Source organism: Protomyctophum bolini (assembly GCF_963924005.1).
Source record: "Protomyctophum bolini genome assembly, chromosome: 15".
Lineage (NCBI taxonomy): Eukaryota > Metazoa > Chordata > Actinopteri > Myctophiformes > Myctophidae > Protomyctophum > Protomyctophum bolini.
Genome location: NC_137876.1, coordinates 6,013,812 through 6,030,965, shown reverse-complemented (window position 1 = coordinate 6,030,965; position 17,154 = coordinate 6,013,812). Strand labels below are relative to the sequence as shown.

The following is a 17,154-nucleotide window of genomic DNA, read 5'->3' as shown; positions in this document are numbered from 1 at the left end:
TTCATTATAGCATACTCTTGTTCTTAATCTTAAATGAAAGGACATTGTCATTTATTTCTAAACTATACGTCTGCAGTTCTTAATCTTAAATGAAAGGACATTGTCATTTCTAAACTATAAGTCTGCATTTCATTAATCATTTCTCAACACATTTCACACTCACAGCGCAGAGTGTACTTTGTGGAGCTTACAGTCCCCTGGGAGGATGCAGTTCAGGAAGCCTTTGAAAGAAAGAAACTGCGATATTCAGATCTTGCAGCAGAGGCAGAACAGCGGGGCTGGAGAGCAAAGGTCTGTCCAGCAGAAGTTGGATGTCAGGGTTTTGTGGCAACATCAACTGTGAGGCTGATGAAGGACCTTGGCATCAGCGGACAAGTCCTACGTCGGGCCATTAAGGAGCTAGTGGAGTAGCCAGTGGCTCATGGCTGAAAAGGAAAGACCCTAGCTGGTCTCCCAAATAAGCAGGCTGGGCAGACGCAGAGGGGGGTGCTTCTGGGACGCCAGAATGCACTGCTGAGCCTACTGGAGACGTCGTGGGGTTAAATCAGCAAACCGTTGGTGAAAGTAGGACCCCACTTGACAACCCCTGTGAACTGTCAGTCCAGCTGTCTCGACATCACAGTGCTCAAGTCTTCCATCTTTAGGTATGCGGTCAAGTGCAAGCCTGGCTCAGGGAGTAGGACGCCCCTGCCTTGCAGAGTCCCTATAGGCACTTTGGACTTAACATCATGTCCTGTGTTTTCGAAATCATATAGTTGAGATGAAAGTTAACATTCACGTCAATTGTAATGCTATAATAATCTCCCAATGCATGAAGACAACATAGGGCTAGCGCCCCTCAATAATAATAATAATAATAATAAGGGTAATAATATATTATTACTGTTTTAAGGAGTAATACAGTGACATAATTACTTTCATGAGTAATATTGCCTTTATGACTGTAGCCTTTATTTCTTACTGCCGGTGGACACCTAGTTTAAGACAGCATTTTTGGAACAGATGTTGAATATCCAGTCATAAGTGTGTGTGTGTGTGTGTGTGTGTGTGTGTGTGTGTGTGTGTGTGTGTGAGAGACTTGCTCATCCAGTTTGTCCAGTAGATATGCTTTTAAGAGGAAGAGAAGATAAGCCTGTATTGACTCAGTGTGACTTCAGGTGGCAGAGCAGTGACAGACAGTATCCACGTTGAAACACAGGCACAGGTAAGACAGGTAATATTGTTGATATTGTAATGTGTGTGTGTGTGTGTGTGTGTGTGTGTGTGTGTTTTCTCATCAATGCGAGTGAGATGACTTTCTCAAATCTAAACAAATCATTTATAATTAAATTAGGTAAAAGCACAATGAAGAATGTTTAATTAGTAGGCAACATATTTTGGAGGAAGGGAGAGAGAGGTTTGTGTGCTTGTGTGCATGCATTGCACACGTGCGTGCGTGCACAAAATTACTTTAATTTACTACACAATAGGGTTGAAAAGGTACACAATAGGGTTGTCCCGATCGGAAATCGGGGCCGATCACGTAATTTTCAAATGATCGAAATCGGAATCTAGTATCCCTAATATTATATCCATATCATTATATTAGACTGGATATTGTCTGTGTATCGGATCGGGAAAAATCTGTATTGGCAGATACTCAAAATGATAGGGATCGATTTGCGAGCAAAGAAACGTGATCTCAGGGGCACGGTGGCACAGTTGGTAGTGCTGTCGCCTCACAGCTAGAAGGTCCTGGGTTCGATTCCCGCTCGGGGCGCTGTGGGTGCTGGCGGCGTGTTTCCTCCTCATCAGTGGATGATCACATCAGTGCCCATACCCGAGGCGGGGTTGGCGAAAGGGCCTTTCTGTGTGGAGTTTGCATGTTCTCCCCGTGTACCCTATAGGGTAGGTACCCGCACAAAAAACATGCAGTAATCCTGGTCTCTAAACTACCTCCCCCTGGCCAGCCGGGGCGCCTGATGGAGGGGAAAGGAACTGGTTGGAATAACGTGTTCCTTCCACGCGCTACGTCCAACCAGGGAAACAAACTCCCCCTGTCAGGTGTAAAGGAGCAACTTGGACTCAGGCATGAAGGAAGCATGAGTTCAATTCCGTTGCTCTCCCCAAAATCACTTACAGTACACTACCTTTAATTGACATACATGTATTTTCCAGTAGTAGTTACTTTCCGCCAATGCAGATCTGACCCCAGCAGCAGCAGCCGATATGCCTCCTTCAGGGTTGTGTCTGAAGGACATCATGGAGGCACGGCGTCGCAGGAGAGACGGCCGGGGCAGCCTGGCCGACCCCCAGATGTTCCTGGAGCAGGACTACCAGCAGCTGAAGAAGCAGTACGGTCTGTTCCGCAGGCGTAGGGCCCGACTCGTCGATGACATGTTCCCCCCCGATGACACCTCTATTGGCCAGGGCCTCCTCTCCCCGCCTAACCTGGCCAGGGTGGTCTGGACGAGACCAGGGGTGAGACTTACAGTATATGGAGTGCTACTAATCAGAGGTCGCTTCGGCTTCGTCGCTGTCTGTCTGTCTGTCTGTCTGTCTGTCTGTCTGTCTGCCTGCTTTCCCCTGCCTGTCTGTCTACCCGACCAAATTGACCCTTTACACGTCTATAACTCTGTGTACAAATCTCTCAATCTCAACTCCACTACTAATAATGTTGTAACAGTGTTGTTGACCTCTGCTAACCTTATGAACCGTTGATATTCAGCCTAACAAATCTCAGTGTGCCGTGCTTTTTTTCCCATTTCCCATTTCCGTTGCATATTTATTGCAAATACATGAAGGCTGGACTCATCACAACACACACATTTTATGTCATGCCTTGTTCTGTTTCAGAAAATTGTTCCGAACCCGAAGTTCATTGTTGATGGCATCTCAAGGTTTGATTTTGGCCAAGGACACTTCCTTGGTAAGTGAATGCAATCATTGACCATACTAGAGTGGAGACCGTTGGGCACTGGCTTACGTGGAAATGCCCTGTTAAGTCACTCTAGCTCCACAGTCACTGCACATGTGACGTAAACTTGTCAAACAACTGTGATCATTTTCATTCAGGAAACTGCTGGTTACTCGCGTCTATTGGAGCATTAACATTCCAGAAGGACATCCTTAAGCAAGTTGTGCCACCGGAGCAGTCATTTGACAAGGAATACTGTGGACTGTTCCACTTCAGGGTAAAGGGACATTTCACTAGTACATTGTGTCAAGGAGGCCCTGGAACCTTTATTTATTGCAATTTGAACAAACATTTTTGCGACAGCCAGTACATGGAAAGTTAGAAACCTGTCTTCCATGTCCATGTTTCAGTTCTGGAGGTTTGGAAAGTGGGTGGATGTTATCATTGATGACAAACTACCAACGATTGATGGCAAACTGATCTTCGTCCACTCCAAAACCCCAAATGAGTTCTGGCCTGCCTTGCTGGAGAAAGCCTATGCCAAGTATGGGATTCAAACTTTACATAATAATAATACCACACACATTGTTGCAGTTAAGTAGAGACGTTCTCAATTTTCTGCATGTTCTATCTTTTTCATACTGTAGAATGCCAAAGACATGCCGGTGAAATTCATGTTTTTCCGTTTGACTCTATTCTATGTACTCATGATGTGCCATACCAGGGTGTGTGGCTCCTACGCAGACATGACTGCAGGGACGCCTGCAGAGGCCTTGGTGGACTTCACTGGAGGCATCCACATATGTGTACAGCTGAAAGACCAAACTCCTCCAGACCTCTTCACACTGATGCAAAGAGCTGCCCACTACAGGTCGCTGATGGGCTGCGGAACACCGCCGGGGGTAAGAAATGGAGATGTTGGAGGCATGAGGTCAGTCCGCTGGGTGGGGCATGCATTTACAACTTGCATCGTTTCAAGGAGGTCAGAGCCCAATGGGCACCGCTGGAGGCTTTTGCTTCTTTTCTGGGGGGTCCCTGGGGGGGGGGTCCTTGTCAATGAAATAGTTTGAGAACCGCTGACATAGAAACATGGGTTTTTCCTAAAACCCATTCTACAGAAATAATTTGTATAGAATTTGGTCTCAGGTCAAAATGGGTTACGTTCCTGTTGGGGAACACATTGCAGTGTCACGTTTGATTACATCATTCATCATTACAGTACATTACTCATTATCCAATGACATGACCTACCTGGTGAAACATATAAAACAACTCTTCTGAACGTGTGGTGTAATAGGCCTAAGTAAGAATGTACTTTTCCAACAAGGTTTTTTTATATTGAACCAATTCAGAGTGTTTCCACTGGAATTTAATTGGTTTGGAAATGGAACCAAATAATGCCCGCCGGTTCCTTGAAACACCAAGGTTCCAAGAATGGAACCAGTTCTAGAACTTGCCTCGAGTGCTTTACATAAATTAAAACACAGGTTGAAACATTCAAATGATTCAAAAGAACAAAAAGTCCCACAAAGATTCCACAAATGCTTGGTTGTTGAAAATGTCCCCAGAGGCTGCATCTCTCAAGACCTGTGGATGGGCATTCCATACCTTTTTGTTTTTGACCTTTTTTACTTCTCAGCTAGCGCTCAGGGCGTGAGCAGTCTTGCTCAGTAGAGGGACCTTTCAACACTTAATCCCTATTTAAAAAATCATACCCGTGTGAAGTGAGGGGCGCTTTTATCATCGTACATCCAATGAAAAAATGTATATACTCAGACACATAGGCCTATGACGCAAATTCTCCTTTCATTGTCAAATGTGACAAGAGTTATGACCAAACTCTCGGGTGATATTAAAAATAAGTTATTTTCCACCACTGCTGCCATTAGAGCCTCACTTTGAAGCATCTAGCGATGTCCAGGATCCTCCACTGACCTGCTACAACGTTAATGTGCCCAGCAGGACCCTAAGGTCAGCTGACCAAGGTCCATCGGTCATTCCTCGTACCAGTACCAGCCAGGTTGGGCGGTTAGAGAGCCCTGACTGCTTGCCCGTCCCGCAGCTGAAAACTGGATGTTCTCGCTAAACTAAAAGGAATGGCATGCCCTTCTACGAGTCTGGAGAGCTGCCTGCAGCCTCTGTGGACATGCTTAACAACCACTTAAAACACGACTGTTTAAACAAGTATTAGTGGAATGTCTTATGTTTGCTGCGTTTCTGTTGTTTTTAATCATTTGGATGTTACGGGCTTCTCTCTCTGTCAGACTATGAGAAGTGCTACAGTAACAGTATACACATAAAATGTACATACGGTACTTACTTCATCACACGTTCATATAGCCCGGCAGCCACTGAGGTGAGGAAATTTGGTATAATAGACTAAATTTGACTGAGGGGACTGCCATTGGATTTTTGTTTAATTTGAATTTTTTTATGTTTTATGAAAGCAGGGAACCATAGCTTCAAATTGACATACTGGTTGTTATGTTTGACCCACCAGTCTTGGAGATATGGCTTATAGAGTAATGTCTAACAGAAAACAGCGAGTTGAGAAAACAGGCTTGAAAGGTTCACTTCTGTGGTCTCTAACATTACACCTAGCTACATGTTTAAGCATTTATTTCATATTAACATGTCGATTTCAGCTCTGACACTATATGAAAACTACATATACACTTTAACTATATGTTCTAAATTAAATAAAGTTATATAAGTTAAATATCAGATTCATCAGCTCCCGACACAGTGGGACCTTTATATAATCTTTTTAAATAGTGCTTAAAATCACAACATTAAGTTTATTCATCTCAATGAAAAAGATCAGGTAGCATATTGACGATATACATGTCATAATAATGACATATAATCTGTGTCTTTATGATCTTGTGTAGGATTCCTCTGCCAACACGGTGTCATCCAATGGAGTGGTGGACGGCCACGCCTACACTGTCACTGGAATCAAACGGGTAATGTGCGTTTGAATCAGCATGTAGTCATTGTAAGGGCCAAATGAGTGTAATTGTCAAAATGAAGTTGTGACCATGGGGTGGCGCTGTTGGCTTTATAAGCGTCTGCTTCACTGGCATGGGTAGGGAGGCTTGACCCGGAAGGGCAATGGTTTTTGACCGCAGGTATGTTATGCTGTTGAAACACTGTGGCGCAAAACATTTGTCTGTCTGAAATATTATTCATTGTTTGTGTCTAACTATGGTCTGTGTTATATCATTGGCGCACTGACACACAGCCAACAGTACAAATTAACATCAGCGCGTCAACCAGGTCCAACCACGGGATCGTCCCCCTCAGTAGCTCCGTATAAGACGGACGCTCCTTTAATAGTCATAATGGATATCATTCTAAGTTAACACGATGAAAACGATCCCTATAGAGATGGACATTGATGTTCTTTTCACTGTACTGAAGCATTTGAATCGGTTCACTAAAGGTTTCTTTCAAATGACTCATTCACCACTTGGTCCGAGTGCTTGGCTGCAGCTCTGCCTGCGTTGCGTCATCACTCACTGAAGGCTCTATCTATATGCACTCACACGCCATTTTGGAACTTAGAACCTGCGGCCCCCCCTTCACTACATCCTTCACAGGTGTTGAACGGCGATGATACTACAGTATGAAGGCTCTGTTCCATTCTAGTCAACCAGAGTCAGGGTGCTGTCGTGTCGTCGTGCATGTTGGCTCACTGGAAACGCTGAGCTTAGTGAGCTATACACCAGCGCGTCTCAAACAAAGTGTCCTTGAGTGGGTTCCAAATGGCACCCGTACGGGTGTGTAACTCTGAGAGGGTACACATGGTTCCCTCTCAGAGTTGTGGAGGTCCTGTTTGAGAACCACCGCACACTAAATGGAACAGAGCCTTAATTAGTGTCATCGGTAACACATGGTTACCAATGAAGTATAGGGAAGGGGCCCGTAACTATAGGAAGAGTCATGCTGTGTGCATATAGAGGCCATTGGAACGGCTTCAGAGTGAGAACTTGTCCAATATGTCACCAATCCATCACTGGTTTATTTGTCCACGTTCAGATGACGAGTGGAAGGGACACGGTGGTGGACCTCGTGCGTTTGTTGAACCCCTGGGGTGAGGGAGAATGGAAAGGCGACTGGAGCGATGGGTAAGAATATGTCGTCGTATGTTGTGTAGTCGTGCATATTCATTCAACTTTTCTCGCTCGAGACGCAAAAGAGATATTTGGTGTCCGACTGTCCGTCCATAGGATCCGAACTTACAAAATGCAACATGAACTAATACTAAAAGGAGCATTAATTGTTATATTTGATTGACCCAAATCCACCCAAACGGCGGTTATTCGCACAGCAACCGCGGCTAATACCGCACTGTAGTCCGCACAGGAATGTAGTTCTGATTTTAAAAAAAGTTGACTGTGTGATTATCAGGTACATTTTGGTCTTTTCCCCTTTACTGTTTAGGGCTATTTATTTTGTCTTGCAAAAACGTTCTTGCAAAGAATATGAATATGGTTCTATTGCACTGAAAGTCTCACACTTTCAAACACTTGTGTGTGTGTGTGTGTGATGTGTTTGTACGTACACGCACGCACACACACACAAAAACGCACACACACACACACACACACACACACACACACACACACACACACACACACACACACACACACACCCCCGTCACCACAGTGTTTTATATGGATATATTATATACAAAATATATTATAGTATAATATAGTAATAAGAGTATTCTTCCCAGGTCTCCATTGTGGCAGACTGTCAGCCCTCAGGATCGGGAGTGCCATACCGCACGTGATGATGGAGAGTTTTGGTAAGCAATGTGAAGTGCGAGTTCAACATTTCCAAGCTGATGTGTTTTTAAACTTGTTACATGTACTGTACTGTTCTTATTGGTTTGACTCTTTTAATTGTTTTTCTAATAAAGTTGTCCTTTTGTTGTTCCCCCCCCCTGGCCCCCACACATGTAAAGCGTCGTTGAGTGTTATGAAAAGCACTATATAAGTCCCAGATATTATTATTTTAAAAGCAAAAGTCGTGCGTTCTATATGTCACTTCCTTGGATCTCATTAATGTTCCCCCAGGATGACCGTGGAGGACTTCTGTAAGTACTTTGCACACCTTGACATCTGCTGTCTGCGTCCTGAATTCTTGGACGCTGACCCATCCTGCCACTGGAAACCGTCCTTCTACCATGGCAGATGGGTGGCGGGGCTGAACTCTGGAGGGTGCATGAATCATCCGGGTAGGAGAAGTTAAACTTTTTTATCATTTATTTATTTAGTTTCCTTCATCTCTGCGACCTCCATATAAATGTGTTAATTGTACTCTACATATGAATGGAATCTACTGGAACCAAAATGTCCCGACTCTCATGAGGGTCCATTTGGATCGCATGCATGGGAGGTCCCCATTGGACCACATTGAGCATGAGAGGTCCCCATTGGACCACATTGAGAATGAGAGGTCCCCATTGGACCACATTGAGCATGAGAGGTCCCCATTGGACCACATTGAGCATGAGAGGTCCCCATTGGACCACATTGAGCATGAGAGGTCCCCATTGGACCACATTGAGCATGAGAGGTCCCCATTGGACCACATTGAGCATGGGAGGTCCCCATTGGACCACATTGAGCATGAGAGGTCCCCATTGGACCACATTGAGCATGAGAGGTCCCCATTGGACCACATTGAGCATGGGAGGTCCCCATTGGACCACATTGAGCATGGGAGGTCCCCATTGGAACACATTGAGCATGAGAGGTCCCCATTGGACCACATTGAGCATGGGAGGTCCCCATTGGACCACATTGAGCATGGGAGGTCCCCATTGGACCACATTGAGCATGAGAGGTCCCCATTGGACCACATTGAGCATGGGAGGTCCCCATTGGACCACATTGAGCATGGGAGGTCCCCATTGGACCACATTGAGCATGGGAGGTCCCCATTGGACCACATTGAGCATGAGAGGTCCCCATTGGACCACATTGAGCATGAGAGGTCCCCATTGGACCACATTGAGCATGAGAGGTCCCCATTGGACCACATTGAGCATGGGAGGTCCCCATTGGACCACATTGAGAACCAGTGATCTAGCGATTGCATCCAAAGCAGTGCGAGGCGTTGTGAGCTTGTAGATTGGCTTTACTTTTACTTAAGTGAATAATCTGAGTACTTTTTCCCACCACTGGATGGTACTGGAAAACACTGTTGAAATGTTGAACATTGTCCCCATGCTTTCTTTCCCTGTAGGAAGTTTCTGGAGCAATCCTCAGTTTCGGATCAAGATCGACAGTCTCCCAGGAGAGAGTGAGGAGAAACAGGGCGACGACGACAACAACAACAACACGCTGGTGTCTCTCATGCAAAAACCTGACAAGAGGAACAGACTCCTGGTCAAAAGCCTTTACATCGGCTTCTCTTTATTCGAGGTGAGCTCGGGCGGCGGTTCTCCACCTTTTCAGGTTGAGAGTCTGTGCTGCGCCCACTCTTCGGTGCTACTGAAAATTTCTGACGAGCCGAAATCATTTCGGCACTACAGCGCCGAAACAGCGGTAAAATAGTATGAAGTATGAATCGGCCCTAACGCTCCGGTTCGGTCTCTATCCTTTTATTACTCTATGGTGGAATCAGAGACGAAGAGTTCCTATAATTCTCAGGGGGCCTTATATATATATTGGTACTATTGGACTAGTCAATCCAGCGTGTTTATAGTGCCCTAAACAAACATTAAAAGTCCATAGACTGTATTGCCATTAGATTTTTATTAAAAGTAGACATGATTTCAAAAGCCAAGCATTGGATGGGCTAGCGCCCCTCAAAAACAACTTGATACTTCCTACGCTTAATATGAGCGTCAAAGCAGTATTTTAAATATGTTATATAGCAGATGCATTCCATACATTCCAGGGCTGGACAACACATTGGCAAATTACATCGTCAACCTTGTTCGTCTTTCCAGAGCTTCTTTACAAGTAGTTACAATATTACGAAGTGAAACTTGATAATAAATGATATGCTCTGTCTCTCTCTCTCTCTCCCTCCCCAACATGTGTTCTTGTTCTCATTGCCCCCTATAGGTGACTGAAGAAGTAAGAAACTATCATTTATTCCAAACATTTTACATTTTAAACATCTCTCAATTGTGTAACTGCATGTTGTGGATATACATTGTATGCTATATATTTATTCGTGATTCCAGTTCAGGGGAAAGAGAGGGAAGTTCCCCGACTATTTCTTCAGATTCCGCACGCCCGTAGCTCAGAGCAAGAACTACATGAACGCACGAGAGGTGATGGAGTTGTTTCAGTTGAAGCCTGGTGAATACGTCATCGTGCCCTCCACCTACAGTCCCAACCAGACGGCTTCTTTCATCCTGTCCATCCTGACCAAAGCAGAGACCCATGTCATGTATGTATAGACGCTGTAAACCTATACGTGTTATTTCAATCAGTTGATCGATTTGTTGATTTAGGCTGCAGAAAGGCTGTAGTTCTGCCATGTAGACTTTGAGAACAGGAGGCTGTCGTCTGTTCTTCATACCAGAAGGGTATTCAAACAAGCACAACTTGATTGAAAATGTATTTCCGTCTGAAATTCTTTATTAGGATTTAGTATTTAAAATATACTTTTGAATTTCCATTTCTGCGAAGCAGGAAGCTTTAGACAGGCTTTGAAAAAAAAATTGATTTCCAGTGAATGATATATCGACGATGTATCGACATATCACTATACTGTTGCCTTTTTGCGATACTGATATTGTCGTTCATCATAATAATAACAATATTATGATAACGACATATTGCGCAGCCTTAATTTGAACCCACAGCCTCCGTTTACACACAGTTCTAACACACTCATCGACATTAGATATCACCAAACATACAGTGTATGTACACACATCAGTAGTCTGATATCTCAGATTTTTTTACGCTAAAACCTAAAGTGTGTCATCTATTCCTCAGTGAAAGCGTTGATGAATTTGAAGATATCCAAGTTGGAAGCGTGGTGAGTTAAAATTCTCCCTAAATAATACAATGGCAGGATTGTCTGGGAAATGAATAATTCATAATGATATTAAGTAGCATCATTTAATTGCTGTTGTACTATTTTCAGCCCAGAGACAATTATGATACTGTTGATGGCCATGATGATGTTGATGGTGATAGCGATGATGATGTTGGTGGCCATGATGATGTTGATGGCGTTCATGTTGATGGCGTTCATGATGTTGATGGCGATGATGATGACGATGGCGATGTTGATGGCGATGATGATGACGATGGCTATGATGATGGGAACGAGCAAGTCTTGTTCCGACAATACTCTGACCAGGTGATTTAAGTCTTAATAACGAACACATCGGCAGTGTAAATGTCTACAGTTTCAGTAGCATCATGTCACCACTATAATGCTCACGTGAACAGTCGCTTTAAAGGGCCACTTCTTCACCCCTTTTGCAACCAGATCTTATTTTAGTGATGTTTGGGAGACAATTAAGAAACACTTTCCTGGGGGTTTTTATGTGGGTAATATGTGTTTTTAGATATTTTAGTATTTCAAAGTGTCCATGGTGTCATGGACACTTTCTTCCTGGGCTACATGTTGTCTCAGTAAGACAGCCCTCCCCCTATCCACAAGGAGGGCTAGTGCACCAAAGCATTATGGGAATTTTCCCTTATTCATGCCAAGGACCCGCAAATTCATACTAATTAGCCTGTTTAATTTCAAGGACCCCCAGTTAATGACATTTCTATCTCTGGGACCCCCAATTTATATTGTAAAATCACTGTTAATTTAACTCTGAGAGTGTACAAAACGAACCCTAACGGGTCCATAAGGGTCCATTTGGTTCCTAACTATCATTTAGCTGGGGACCCTCCTGTCCCCACTTTGGGAACCACTGATATAAGTGACACGTTGTGAGCTTGTAGGTCTGCTATTTTCACTAGTTTAGATCCCGGGGAGACATCACATTTATTAGACTATTACTAAAGAACATGAACCTTAATATAACCCAGGGGGTTGTTTGTGACAAAGCATTGTTGAACACTGTGTCTGACAGTATAAGTTGACCAAAGCCATGTTGTCTTGTTGTCTTTATTAAAGCATGAAGAGGTGGACGCAGAGAAACTCCAACAAGTTCTAAACAAGGAAATCCTTCAAGGTGTGTGGAACCTTTATACAGCCTGTCAGGACATGAATGGACTCTGTGTAACGCACACACGCACGCACGCACGCACGCACGCACGCACGCACGCACGCACGCACCAAAAGTGTTTGAACATGGCTGAACGCATAATTGTGATTGTTTGTGTTCCGTCTCATTCAGGGGATCTGAAAGGTGATGGCTTCAGCCTGGACGGCTGTCGCAGCATGGTGGCTTTGATGGGGGTATCCTTCTGTACATTAACACACACAGCAGAAATGGTACACTCACTGGCCACTAAATTTGAGCATAGATGAAGCATAGAATTGGCATCAGGGCTCTGTCCCTATTCATTCCCTGTAACATTAACATTTAAGTTATAAGCCAAATAGTATTACAGGGAATGAATAAGACCCCCATGCAGGGGGATCTAGAAACAGTAGCCTACAGGTGGATGCTGGGGAGGCGGTGGGATTTGCAAAAAACCTCATGAGCAGCAGGTTAGCAGCAAGCGAGGCAGGGAGACAGCAGCAGCAGCGCACGACCGCACAGCAGGAGAGAAGCCAGGAATGAGCAGGTAGGCAGGTTTAAATAGCCGCTCTGATCAGGTAAAGAGTGCATGAGACTATAGTCACCTGATCAGGTATGCACGCTCACGGGTTGTCTGCCTGAACTATAGCTCCGCAGGCTTCGCATCATGTACACATGTCTAACTGCTCCTTCAGTTTTAGGTGATAAGGTGACCACCCGAAAACTACAACTACAACATGACATCACGGCGCCGTGATAAGCGACGCACCGCGCCACATATCTCATCCCAATCCAGACTATGAATAGGCCTTCATACTCCAGTTTTAGGTGAGAAGGTGACCACCAAAACGGTGGTTAGTAAAAAAAAACAAGAGCGATGTGTTTGGGTGAGTGGTGAGAGTCGCTTATCACCGCAGCGTGACGTCCTGTTTTCTTCGGTGGTCACCTTATAACACCAAAAACTGGAGTATGAACAGGCCTTTAGGCTACAATTTAAATGATTGGAAAAAGCCTTGCCAAATCTGATGCATTCTCTGTAAACCCTGGAGATGGTTGTGTGTGTGTGGAACAATCCCAGTAGATTTATTATTTTTCCGAAACACTCGGACCAGCCTGTTTGCGTGTGACACAGACAGTACCCTTTCATGAACCTTAACGTCATGCTTCAAAGACATCGATCACCGGCAAGCTGAACAGGGATGAATTTGTTCGTCTGTGGAGGAAAGTGACAATGTACAAGGTACGGTACGCACATGACTCCAACTTTTAATACATGAGTTCTGATCTCATCTAAAACATGGTGGAATGATTAGCTAGCTGGGATTTTCTCTATGATTTTAATTGGTTTTGTAAACGCACAGAAGAGTTTTATTTACCTGTCGTTGTTGTTTGTTGGAAAGTCTCATTTTTATTTATGTTTTATTTCAGTTAAAGCTCTACTATGATTATTCTTTGAGAATAAAATGTAATGTTTTTTATTTGCGGAATTCTGCAAAGAAAAAAAAAGAAAAAAAAAAGTGCTCTGGTCTGTTCCCATTGAAAAGCATTGGCAGAATCTACCCTCATAGCAGTGTTGATTTTAAACATTTCTTTCAGTTTTCGGAAAAACCTCATGTTTGTATGTCAGTCGTTCTCAAACATTTTCACCCCCAAAAATATATGAAATTGGCCGCCGACCCCTATCTGAAAATATGTTGTTCCAGGGACCCCCAAAAAGCAAAGATATGAGTTAAAAACATTTGCTCTGAAAGAATATACATTCAAAGATTTGCACCACATTTTCACAATTTTTCAAAAAAAAAAGCAGACCTACAATATCTTCTATTTTTCAATGGCTAAACATAATGCTTAGAACACCAACAGGGGTTTCCCGTCCAGAATGGGCTAAATAATAAGCCTGCTTTGGACAAACTAAACTAAAACGCCGTCTCTTCACCAGGCTATCTTCTTCAAGACGGCTGTCTCTCAGACGGGATCACTGTTACTGACTGAGCTGCCAAACGCAATCATGGCTGCAGGTAATCTGTCATAACCTGACTCCGCCAGATGGGGGCAGCAGAGACTCTGTGTAACTAGACCACAGTGTTGTTTTTGGCAGCACATTTCTATTTTAGTCTATAGTCATAGTCTTTGGTATAAAACTTAATTTAGTCACCTGGAATGTTTTAGTGTTTACTGTTTAGTCCAGTTTTTGTCGACTAAATATCATAAGATTTTAGTCGACTAAATCTACAGTTGATTTAGTCGAATAAAATGTATTTTGGCGGGGCCGTGATGCCGTCGTAATGACAGATTTTTACGCTTGCTGAAAATAGCCGATCTACAACGTGTCGCACTGTGACACATTGTGAGGTTGTAGATCGGCTATTTTCAGCATGAAACCAAGTGTAAAATGACTACTGGATCATTTGTCCAATGTGTGTGTGTCTATGCGTGTGTGTGTTTGTGCGTGCGCACGTGTCCAGGTGTGAGTGTGAGTGACGACATGGTCAAACTGATGGCTGTGCGTTATGGCGCCCCCTCTGGTCACATGAGCCTGGACCGCTTCATCAGCCTCACCCTGCGTCTGGACTGCATGAGCGGTAAGTCACGCTCTGTCACTTAGTTCCCACTGAACGTGTGCATGTTTTTTATTCATTCAGAAATGATAATTATCCATGCAGGGACGTGCACACATATAGACTTCAGCCCCTGCCCTTTTACCCCGTCTGTAAAACTGCCCTCTCCAGACCACGAATGCAGCATTTTACTACATGGTGTAAGAAATGCAAATGCCACTCTCCTTTCCGGCATGGCAGGTCTCCAGAACTTGAACACAGCACACAGCGTTGAACAAATTTGTTTAGAAATCCACGCCGTATATATACACACCGCATCTCCACTAGCTAAAGAGTGCTGGGTTGCTCCCCGAAAATAGCTGACCTACAAGCTCTCAACGTGTCGCAAGCGCATACGCGTTGTGAGCTTGTAGATCTGCTATTTTCGCTATTTTTGTTTAGTTCCAACTGTTGACTCTTTTCAAAGCTTCCCCAGAAAACAAATTTGCAGCCTTAATTCATCATCACAAAAGTATTTTTCAGGCATTTTTTATTAATTTGTCAACATAATTATAATAAAAATTAGATATCTACTAAATCCGATATATTATTTTACCGATTACCGATGAATTGGTTTAAGGGAAGGGAAACAACACAGAGGAACCAGGGGAAAGCATAAGGAATGGCACGCTCGCCATGCACAAAGCGTGACAAATTTAACACAGTTTTGATTTCCTTAACAGAAATCTTCAGACAGCTCTCGGTTGGAACAAACATGTCTCTGGAAGAGTCTGAGGTAAGAGGAGCAGACACAGCTGTTTACAGAAGTCTTAAAGGTGTCTAATGTCACATACAATACTGTTGGTATTTGGGTTTTTTATATAAAACAAACTAAATAGGTTTACAAAGGGACAAAAATTGTGAAAATAGCCAATCTGCAAGCTCACAGCATGGCTATTTTCATAATCTTTCTGAGCTTTTTTGAATCTGGCTCCTGATACACTAACCTGAGCTGATTGAATACACAAGTTCACAATACAAGTGAAGCAGGGTTGCATACTTAGTTTAGACTAGTCATTGGTTAGACATGGGTTAAGGTTAGGTTTAGGTGGGCTGCCCCGTGAGAGGTTAGGTTTAGGGTGAGGGTTTGAGATAGGTTGTAGTTGTAGGACTAATGACTGGTCTAACCAATGACTAGTCCAAACCAAGTATACTGTCTAAACTAAGTACTGCACCCGTGGGGGTGCATACTTAGTTTAGACTAGTCATTGGTTAGACATGGGTTAAGGTTAGGTTTAGGTGTGCTGCCCCGTGGGAGGTTAGGTTTAGGGTGAGGGTTTGAGATAGGTTGTAGTTGTAGGACTATTGACTGGTCTAACCAATGACTAGTCCAAACCAAGTATACTGTCTAAACTAAGTACTGCACCCGTGAAGCAAGCTTCTTCCTTCTGGCAGAGTCAGGTTATTGATACAAACCCTCTCTAACAAACCAACCAAAACAATGTCTTGTATTAATCAACCATGCTTTTCTTTCTCCCCCCCCCCCCCCTCCAGTGGATGTATATCTCCATGTACACATAAACTGATGAGGAGTGAACAACACGGACACAAGAAACATTGTCAAAAAGGGGGGGCTAATGTTTTCGTCTTAAACCTATTTTCAGATGGGTCCCCATTCTGAAAATAGTTTAGTTTGTTCCAGGGACCCCCATAAAAGATCTGTGTTGTTAAAATGTTTATTTCTTGTTTATGGAATGTCTATGATCTCACTGCACGTTGCATATATAGGCTATGTTAGTGAGCTTGTAGACCTCCTATTTTCAAATGGCCAAGTCAAGTAATTGAACTGATGTTGATGCTATACAAACCCGTTGTAACTTCAAACTCCATTTTAACCATGATAGTCCGGCCGCCGACAGGCTTCTTTTGTTTAAAGTGGGAAATTTGGTACAGTCTTTTTTTATTGGCCTAAAATATTGTCTATATACATACATTCATGAATCCACTTGCTGACCGGCTGTCACTATTGGGCAATTGTTTTTTTTCATTAACATCCTATGGCAGGCAAAATTGTCAAAAGTTTCCTTATGCTTTAAGTGACATGTCAAACTAGGGGGTTTTCGTGATTCTGAATCCATTCCAAGCATTCGTTTTGCACAAAAAAACACTCCTTGGGCTAAAAACGGCCATAGAGGTCAGCAAGTGGATTCATGAATGTATACTATATAGACAATATTTTAGGCCAATAAAGACTATATACCAAATTTCCCACCAAGATTAATCAAAAATACCCTTCCTTTTTTCTGGTGACTGTTTTTTTCTGAGGCAAAGCCTGATCAATGTTGAACTCCAGGCAGTACCTCTTATGTACCACTAGGTGTCCTACCAGACTGATTGATTGATTACCATAGAAGGGAGACCCCCTCCAACCACATTCTGTATATTATCATTGTATTAGCGTGAAGATTGATTAAAATAATGTTTCATTCAAACAAAAACGTTATTGATTGCAGCTTTAAAACATCTAATTGTGTTTA

At 43.4% G+C, this 17,154-nt stretch overlaps 1 protein-coding gene across 1 annotated transcript; it reads left to right on the top strand.

Moving 5' to 3' along the window:
• Positions 1-1,116: 1,116 nt before the first annotated feature.
• On the top strand, positions 1,117-16,580 carry LOC308329238 (calpain-1 catalytic subunit-like). The gene is made up of 22 exons (XM_080783443.1): positions 1,117-1,204; positions 2,183-2,460; positions 2,836-2,908; positions 3,055-3,173; positions 3,307-3,440; positions 3,621-3,798; positions 5,788-5,862; positions 6,938-7,026; positions 7,638-7,709; positions 7,981-8,141; positions 9,155-9,333; positions 9,982-9,993; positions 10,104-10,312; positions 10,867-10,909; positions 11,018-11,236; positions 12,011-12,068; positions 12,234-12,295; positions 13,252-13,320; positions 14,020-14,098; positions 14,546-14,662; positions 15,361-15,413; positions 16,172-16,580. Exons 2-22 carry the CDS (start codon positions 2,209-2,211, stop codon positions 16,196-16,198), a joined length of 2,280 nt encoding a protein of 759 aa, XP_080639569.1. The 5' UTR covers positions 1,117-1,204; positions 2,183-2,208; the 3' UTR covers positions 16,199-16,580.
• Positions 16,581-17,154: the final 574 nt, after the last annotated feature.

Excerpts from the sequence above, each read along its gene's own strand:
- LOC308329238 (XM_080783443.1), top strand. The coding sequence starts at position 2,209 with ATGCCTCCTTCAGGGTTGTGTCTGAAGGACATCATGGAGGCACGGCGT. Across the intron at positions 14,099-14,545 it reads AAACGCAATCATGGCTGCAG|GTGTGAGTGTGAGTGACGAC; the intron begins GTAATCTGTCAT and ends GCACGTGTCCAG. Across the intron at positions 14,663-15,360 it reads GCGTCTGGACTGCATGAGCG|AAATCTTCAGACAGCTCTCG; the intron begins GTAAGTCACGCT and ends TTTCCTTAACAG.